Here is a 9617-nt window from a genome sequence, read left to right as displayed (position 1 = left end):
GATACATTCAAGTGGGCTCCATACTACCTATGAAAAATTTTAAAACAGTTACATAATTGTTGTAGTGGTCCTCAAAAGATGGAGGAACCAGTCTCCAAGGCTGGCTTCTAGCCATTATTCTCCAACCATACATTTTGACAGCAACAACTTCATCTCACTGAAACGTCATCTTACTGTAACTCACCTGGTCAATCCATAATTTGCCCACAATGATGTTGTGTACTGTGGTGGTGACTTTTTTCCATGTATAATGATTGCCAGTTGCATGGAAGATACAATGGATGGTACCTAGAGATAGGAAAATGATACACTTAAGATGGTTCCACCATGTTGAAGACTTCTTGTTAGGGTTTGATGGAAAATATGTCCTATTCAGTGTGTGTAACTATTGTGTATGGACATGGAAGACTTCAATTTTTATCCTTTCTTCTTGCTATTCTTTCCATGCATGCATTTTATGGGCCCTTAAAGTCTGCATATATTCTAAATATCTCCAAGAAATACATAGCACAGATGAATGCTCCCTAAATGCTATACTTAATGACAAATATTCAGTATAGAGGCTTGCCATCTTTCTCACATGTCTATGTCTAATTAAGAAAAAGCTGGAAACACCAGACTTTGTACTAGTTGGGGAATATGATTGTTAGCTGTTAAATAGTTATATTAATTGGCTATGCCTTCCTAAAATAGCAGGCCACAAAAGGGACAGTCAGTGACCAGGACTCACCAAGTGGCATGATTGAGAGGTATTTGCCACGGAACTTGCTGGTGATTTTAATCTCCTGCCGAAGGTCCAACCATGTCTGGAATCAGCATGATGAGCAGCAGCTGGAGGATGGTGGCTCACCTAGCAGATATGACAAATAGACAAAAAAGGCATATTCAATCCTGGAATGAATGAAGGGTTCAGGGATATGCGTCAGAAGAAGAGATGAAAAGAGATTCCAGCAATGTCTTTATTAAGTTTCGAGGCACTTTCATATGAAAGTAAACTCCACTGGTGATATAGGCAAGCAGGCAGAATTTACCATATTTATAAGTCACTCCAATCAGCTATAATTCTGGGCAATGAATAACACAGCTGGAATACACAGTTAAATTAACACAAAGTCCAACCAAATAAAAATAAACTATATAAGAGGCACTAGGACAGAGTCCATGTGTCTGCTGGAATAACATGGCTTTAACTTGCCTCCCAAATACAAAGAGGGAGGAGGCCATCCTCATAGGCTTGGGTAAGATCAACCAAAGAGTAGGAACCACCATTGAAAAGGCCTATCATCCCCATACTATAAACACTGAAAGTGCCAGAATTGTCATGGGATCAAGGAACAGAAAAGGAACATGCTCTTGCTTTTTACCTGTTCACAGATGGAACGATAGCCATTTTCTTCTAATCGGTCTAGCTCAAACGTTTCCCCTAAGAGAGGGTTGAATGGCTTGCTAGTGCGGAAGACAGTCGTGGAGTAGGACGATACAGTAAAAGCTGCCACGTAGCAGAGCTGCTCCAAGGAGTTTTCACATTTGGCAGCCCGGTCCAACAAATCGTGGTATTCCAAGTCTTCTGTGAGACGCTGCAGCATGGATAATGGCTCGTTGAAATTAACCTGGAAGCAGAAGAAATAGGTGCTAAGCAGGAAATCCTTTCTAGGGATGAAGTATCTGATTCAAAGCTAGCTATTTCTACCATGCCCCAATTTGTGCCAAGATCCAAATCAAACTGTCTGTTGCAGAATGAAGTTTGCACAATTATGCTCCTTGGGATTACTTGGCTTTCTACCCTTTCCCACACAGCATGGGCTTTTACTCAAAAACCAGATTAAAGCCACTCACCGGCATGGGGATCTTGGAGAGCTCCTTGCCGATACAATTCTTCATGATGCTCCATAAATTTAGGCTGTAATTTGGTTTGTGTGGAATCCGAGTTCTCTTCTCCTTCTTAGTATCCTCTCCCTGATGTTTGTACTTTGGGAGAAAAAGAAGACTATTGTGGTTATAGTCTTAAAGGGAATGGATAACACGCATATCAATTCCTGAGCAAATTCCTACAATTTCCACTTCACTTTGCTGAAAGTTTAGAAGTACATTTACTCTGATGTCAAACACTCACATCTAATATATCAAAATGAAGACATCTATCCCAGAAAATGCTGCCTCTGAAGCAGTAAAATCTGCATTCCAAATAGCAAAAATATGGGATGAGTTAAGATGTGGTCAAGATTATACTTTTTTCCTCTTGTCTTCAATAAGCTGTATCTCAAGTTATGGCTTAAACTCTTTCAAACTTACACTAGAATGAGTAACCTAGATCAGAGACAAGCAATATGACATCTCAAGATACTTTGGATTACAATTCCTGTAAATTTTGCCACTAATCATTATAATTTAGATTGATGGGATTTGACAGTCAAAACACTTGGAAGCTGTTAAAAGTTCCTTAGCCCTGATCTAGACCTTCAACCACAGTTAAATTTTGATCACCCAATAGAATCTAATAAAAAACCATGTCCTTTTTTCCTCCTCTCAAATAAAAAAAAAAATCAAACTACCTGCTCATCAAGACTGATGTCACTGCTGGCGCCACTGATGTTGCTGCCTGTTCGTCTAAAGGAGTTAGAAAGACAAACCATAAGAAAGAAGGAATTAAGTTGCTCCTTATGTTTTCCTGGCCAAAAAAAACTGTTCAAAAAGCAACTGGCACAGCTACATTATGCTACTTATTTTGCCAGGGTTGGAAACCATTAAGAACACTGTCAAATATGAAACATTCATGATTCTTGTTGGCTACTAGGGCTAAAAATGTTTTAAAGTCAAAAGGGAACATAAAAGCACTATACAATTCCAGATAACTATTTTGATTTAGCAATGTTATTTAGGAATTTGTTAAATCTTCCAAGTTTTACTTCCCACCAATTTATCATCTAAAATACCATATCAGTATTTATAACAAAAATGAAGAGATAGTCATAAAATAAATTGAACGCAATTCAGAAATGTGTATCAGCTAATACAAAATGAATCAGCAAAAGTCACAATCACCTAAAACATTAATATTGGCATCTGAACATTTAATTCTTGCTGTGGACAGAACTGAAACATTACATAATTTAAGATAATAAGAGCCTGGGAGAATTTAAATGTCTTTAGCTGGAGCAAAAAATATAGCAAGCTTCTTGGGGAAAAAGAACATTCCACAACTGGGTGTCCTCACCCGAGATGACTCTATCTTGCAGAGTTACATCCTGAGCTTCTGACTGAAGGAAGACTCAGAGAGAGGCCTCTGCTGACATAATACACTAAACACTAGTTATCTAATCCAAGGAATGCTGTAGATCGGTAACAGGCCTGAACAACTGAGTGGTGATGATGCAATTGTATAAACACTACTGATCACGACTTGTCTGGATGGAGAAACCATCTACTAAAGCTGTTTATGAATTGAGTTTCAATTTATTATCTTGCCATCATTAGTGATTGGTTCCCATACCTAATATGTATCTTCCAATGGTGGGTTGCAGGAGGTACGCCTGAGTAGGGGCGTACCGGAGTAAGCCCGGAGCACCAGATACCATTCCGGTACGGTGCTCCGGAGGGCCCACCCACCCACCCGAGCTCCTTACCGGTGTTTAAAGGTTTTTGCACTTCCGTGCAGGCGCATGGTGCATACAGCGCCTGCGCGACGCTCCACGGAGCAGCTGGAACGTCGCGGAGGTGCTAAGACGCATGCGCACGCTGCACGCGTCCATGAGGATGCCGCCGGCCCCAAACCCACCACTGGTATCTTCCCATCTCTGGATTATCTGTTCTGTTATTTCACATAGATAGTGATCTACATGACAAGCAAAGCAGAATTCTATGGGGCATCACAGAGCTGAGACAAGCACCATCTTTTAATCGTAGTCACCAGGGAAGTGTGGGGTCATTGCAATGCTATACAGATAGTCCTCACTTGATGGCCATTTGTTAAGAGACTTTTCTAAATTATGAAAAAACTGAACGAGGAAACCATCTTATTGCGGCCATCACAGCATTCCTGCAGTCATTTGATTACAATGTGGGCTCGTCAACTAGCTCACAATTAGAACTGTGGCATCCTGCAGCCACGTGATTGCCATTTGTAACTTTCACTGCTGGCTTCCAAAAAGCAAAGTCAGTGGGGAAGCCCACAGGAGACACTAAATGGTGATCACATAACATCCCAGTTAAATGGCTGCATGGGATTCCCTTAATAGAGGCAACTGGAACTGTCTCAAATTGCTGTTGTAAGTTGATGTGGTCACATCTCATCATGCTTTATGACTGTGTCGCTTAACAACGGAATTGCTGGTTCCACGTGTTGTTGTTAAGCAAGGATTACCTGTACAGTCCCTGTTCCCCCAATCAATCAGACTCTAAAGTCAATGGCATTAAAGTCTCTTGAGATTATACAATGAAGCAAGTGGATCACACATCCTCTCTCTCTCTTACCCAACTATGGTCTTCTTAGAAGGAAACCATGGTGATTTTTGCAACAGAATCAGATAAAAAAACTTGAATAAAAACCAGATCCACTCCAGAATGTCAGGAATTGAGTGCCTCAAGTGTTTTATCACAATAATGTATGTAAGGTCAGTGCTTGTAAGTTGTTTAATATGCTCTCCCACTTAGGTTTGCAACCACAAGTATTGGTGGGAGACAAATAGCAGTTTCTTTGCACTTTAGGTATCTTCCCCTCCAGGTTTCCAGACAAGAGAAACTAATGTGCTTTGGGCAAAAAAAGAGAGCAAGAAAAAAGATAAGGGAAGGCACCATAATTCTGCAGCTAAGTGTATTCAGCAAGTTTCAAGAATGTCTACTGTATCTGAATAACTTCCACATGCTTTCAGTTGAAATTCTGGCTTTGTGTTTAGTAGCAGAAACTTGTTTTGGTCGCTGCAAATAATCACCAATATTGGCAGAAAGATTGGGAAAATAGAATTCTATTCATTTTAAAAAGAATTTTAGAGGTATTCTCTAAAAGTCTTAGGGACATTCCCTAAAAGACATTATAACTGATAAGGTTTACCTTTCTTAATTTTGGGATAGATTTTCCCCCCACAATTCAATCCTGTCCTCCTATTACTTAACATTTATCTGAACCGACTGCATTTGGAATGATCTACAGTTACTGAAACGAATAACATCTGTTTTCTAAGCACATTAAGCTCCATTTTTTCTTTTCATTTCGCCCTGGATGGACAGAAATTTCCCGGTGTCTGAAATTTTTATTTTATTTACTATTACATTTATTTGCCACCCATCTTCTATCCAATGATTTAGAACTGAAGTCAGAGATGAATCTATGAAAAAGATATGGCTGCCCTAGAGAAAGGTACAGCTCACAGATATTCTTGGCATCTCAGGAACTTGCATAGTCATGCCTAGGTGATTTTAACATGGTTCAGAAATTTCAGATATTATAGAATTGAAATGTCAAGTGCTAATGACATAAAGTGATAGTATAATGTTACAACTATCTTAAGAATGTAATGGCTACCAGTTTGTCTCTACATTCAAAAGTATTAACATGGACATTGCAAAACCACAAATAATCTGAACCCTTCACATGTCAAAATGCAGCTGATAACAGTAATAGGCATGGGCTAGACCAGTGGTCGGCAAGCCGCGGCTCGCGAGCCAAATGCGGCTCTTTACACATTTTAATGCGGCTCTTCAGTGTGCCGGGCGCCCGCTCCCCTCCCTCCTCTCGGGCTTCGGAGGGAAGCTTCTGCAAAAGCCGAGTGACAAGTCTCCCAGGCTGTAATTTTCCGAGCTGTGCGCACGGGCCTGTTTTCCACGGCGTGGAGCAGCGGCGAGATTCTGCGTGGCGAGCGATGATTCCAGGGGCCATCCGGGAAGATGAGGAACGCGAGGGGAGACCCTGCCCCCATACTGATGGCCCCCGGAATCATCGCTCGCCGCGCAGAATCTCGCCGCTGCTCCACGCCGTGGAAAACAGGCGCGCGCGTACAGCTCTGTCAGTCTCTCTCTGATTCCCTCTCTCACTCCCTCTCTCTGTTCCTCTCTCTGTCTGTCTGTCTCACTCACACACACACACACACACTGTGGTCACCTTGTTGAGTATTCCAATCATATTTGAAACACTCAACAACTGGCCTGCATTTATGGTATTTTGCGCTGCAAAATACCATAAATGCAGGCCAGTTGTTGAGTGTTTCAAATGTGATTGGAACACTCAACAAGGTGACCACAGTGTGTGTGTGTGTGAATGAGACAGACAGACAGAGAGAGGAACAGAGAGAGGGAGTGAGGGAGGGAATCAGAGAGAGACTGACAGACAGACACACACACACACACACACACAGACAGAGAGGGGGAGGGAGGGAGAGAAAGATAGACAGACAGAGAGAGACACACACAGAGAGTGAGTGATTAAGTGAATGAGTGAGAGACAGACACATCCACATACACAGAGTGACAGAGAGAGAGGAAGGGAGGGGAGAGAGACAGAGGGAGAGACAGACACACACACACACACACAGAGTGAGTGAGAGGCAGACAGACAGACAGACAGACAGACACACACACACAGGGTGACAGAGATGGGGGAAGGAGGAGAGAGAGAGACAGAGAGACAGACAGACAGATAGACACCCAGAGAAAATGACAGAGGGAGACAGAGAGGGAGGGAGGGAGAGAGAGACAAAGAGCCAGAGAGAGAGAGAGAGAAAGAAAAAGAAAAAAAGAAAGTGGGAGAGAGAGATGAAATTAAAAACAACAACATACAAACCTGACTTACTCAAACTATCCAAGGAAATGCAAGGCCAATGTTCACATTAGTGGTTGTGACTTTGTCAGTCATTGTCAGGATGTAATTTTCTCTACATTGTAAGGCAAATTTTACGGAATTTAACGTTATCGATAAATAATATCGTTCTAAAGTTTTTGTTTTATTAGTTGTGTTATTTGTATCCTCCCGATCTATGTGGATACTTGCATGCAGAATATTCTCAATAAAAACTTATTGAAACTAAAAACAGTGTACCATCCTATGTATTTTCGGTTTTAAAAATGCGGCTCTCAAAATAAATTTCAATCGTGGTTTTGGCGAGATTTGGCTCAGTTGAAAAAAAAGGTTGCCCACCACTGGGCTAGACTATGCCATTAATAGATATGATGTAGTAGCAGGAAGATTGGTTCATAGACAGGTAATCCTTGACTTACAACAATTTGTTAAGTGACAGTTCAAAGTTACAATGTCACTGAAAAAAAGTGATTTGTCAGCATTTTTCCACACTTACAACCATTGCAGTATCCCCATGGTCACGTGATCAAAATTCAACCGCCTGGCAACTGGCTCGTATTTGACTCTTGCCGTGTCCTGTGGTCATGTTTTGAGATCTTCTGACAGGCAAAGTCAATGGGGAAGCCAGATTCACTTAACAACCATGTTACTAAAGTAACAATTGCAATGATTCACTTAATAACTGTGGCAAGAAAGGTTGTAAAATGGGGCAAAATTCACTTAACAAATGTCTCATTTAACAATAGAAATGTTGGGCGCAATTGTGAATAGCTGCATTTAAAAGCAAATTCATCATGATTCTACTGTATTCTTCTGCCATCAGCTGTCCCTAGTACATTTCTTGGACCAAATCTTATTGTTCACTTACGTAAAAGACACACTGAGAATTACGGGGTTGGATGTCCAGTATTTCTAATGAGTATCAGATTGGTGTAAACCAGTGGTTCTCAAATAGTGGGGCGCGCTCCCCTGGGGGGGGGGCGAGGCTCCGTAAAGGGGGGTGCGAAGGCTCCCTTTCCATCTGGGTGCAACGGCGGCGAAGGCGTGGGCGAGGCATAATATATCCCGCCTGGAACCGCCACCCCTTCGGACTGTGGATTTTCATTGGAGCCGCGGGCTGGAGCTGTGCAAGAAGCCTGCTCGGGCGGGGGTGGGAGGGAGGGAAGCATGGGACCGCCCGTCTTCGCCACCGCGTAGCTCGCCTCCCCGCCAGCAGCTCCACCGCCAGCATTCCGTCTGGAAGCGGAAGCGCAACAGCCGCTGTTGGGGAAGGGACAAAGGGGCGGCGGTCGCCCGATCTTGCCACTGCCACCCCTTCGCCCCTGGTAACGGCGACTGTTGTGCTGCTGCTTCCAGTTGGGATGCTGGAGGAGCTGCTGGCAGGGAGGGAGGGAAGAAGGGGAGGAGGGAGTAAGGATAGACAAGCAAGAGGGAAAGAGGAAAGAAAGCAGGAGGGCAGAAGGGAGGTGGAAGGAAGGAAAGAAAAGCAGACACGCTGGAGGGAAAGAGGAAAGAAGGCAAGCAGGCAGGAAGGAGGCAGAAGGAAGGAGGGAAGAATGGAACTGGAAGGGAGGCAGGGAAGGAGGGAGGGAGAAAGGAAGGATAGGAGGATAGGGAAAGAGGAAAGAAGGCAGGCAGGCAGAAGGGAGGGAGGTGCAAGGAAGGAAGGAAGCATAGATAAGCAGGAGGGAAAGAAGGCAGGCAGGCAGGGGGAAAGAGGAAGGAGGGAACTGGAAGGGAGGCAGGAACGAAGGGAAGGAGGAAGGGAGGGTGGAAGGAAGGATAGACAAGTAAGAGGGAAAGAGGAAAGAAAGCATGTGACTACGGTGGGAGACGAGGAAAGACCGGTGTGCTATGTTATGCAGAGGTGTACTTATAACAATTTTATAGACAAATGATACTATTTACAGTCACGCGGGGGGGGGGCGCGCGAAATGTTTTCTTCTTCCTAGGGGGGGGGGGGGGATGACAGAAAATAATTGAGAAGCACTGGTGTAAACTGACATACATATTTTGTCCACCTTCTTTCCTCCCACATTTTAAGAGCTCAATAGTGAAATAGCAATACAGATAATCCTCTACTTGCAACAGTTTGCTTAGTGACTGTTTGAAGTTACAACGGCACTAAAAAAAATTGCTTATGACTATTTTTCCCTTATGACAGCTGCAGCATCTCCATGGTCATGTGATTTACATTCGGATGCTTGACAACCGACTCACATTTATGACAGTTGCAGTCATGTGATCCCCTTTTGCAACATTCTGACAAACAAAGTCAACGGGAAAGCCAGATTCACTTAACAACTGTGTTATTACTTTAACAACTGCACTGAATCACTTATCAAGTGGCAAGAAAAGTCGTAAAATGAGGCAAAACTCACTTAACAAATTTCTCACTTAGCGACATAAATTTTGGGCTCAATTGTGGCCATAGGTTGAGGGCTACCTGCATTGTCTTTCTCCCTCTCTTTTACAAAGGTATTTAAGGAAGATGGGGAACCTTCTTTTATGCACTGCTATTTTGTTCACCGGGTTCTGGTTGCTAGCTATGACGAGGGTCAGGGGATAAGGGAAATACTTCCATGGATCTGGCAAAATGCCAAAGGCTGAAGGGCTGGAACAGGAGATCACTCACTTGTGTCCCTCACTTGTGGGCATGGTGATGATCTCGGGAGCATCGAAGAATTCATTATCATCATCTTCATCGCTCATATCACCCTTGGACGAGCAACACTGATCTGTGGAAAATTACATATCAACGTCATTTTTTATGAATGTAATTATCTGGGATTCTAGAACTTCAGCAGAAGATAAATGACAGGAGACAGGC

At 43.0% G+C, this 9617-nt stretch overlaps 1 protein-coding gene across 1 annotated transcript in view; it reads right to left on the bottom strand.

Moving 5' to 3' along the window:
* OSBP (oxysterol binding protein) overlaps positions 1-9617 on the bottom strand; it is a 29633-nt gene that overhangs the window by 3560 nt on the left and 16456 nt on the right. Inside the window, 7 exon segments of the mRNA XM_081950141.1 lie at positions 159-288; positions 731-793; positions 796-850; positions 1365-1610; positions 1837-1968; positions 2553-2607; positions 9423-9525. Coding sequence (XP_081806267.1) covers positions 159-288; positions 731-793; positions 796-850; positions 1365-1610; positions 1837-1968; positions 2553-2607; positions 9423-9525 — 784 coding nt within the window.

The sequence above is a fragment of the Natrix helvetica genome, assembly GCF_964273705.1.
Source record: "Natrix helvetica genome assembly, chromosome: 1".
Classification (NCBI taxonomy): domain Eukaryota; kingdom Metazoa; phylum Chordata; class Lepidosauria; order Squamata; family Natricidae; genus Natrix; species Natrix helvetica.
The sequence above is the reverse complement of the archived record's forward strand: the minus strand, read 5'-3'. Positions and strand labels throughout refer to the sequence as shown.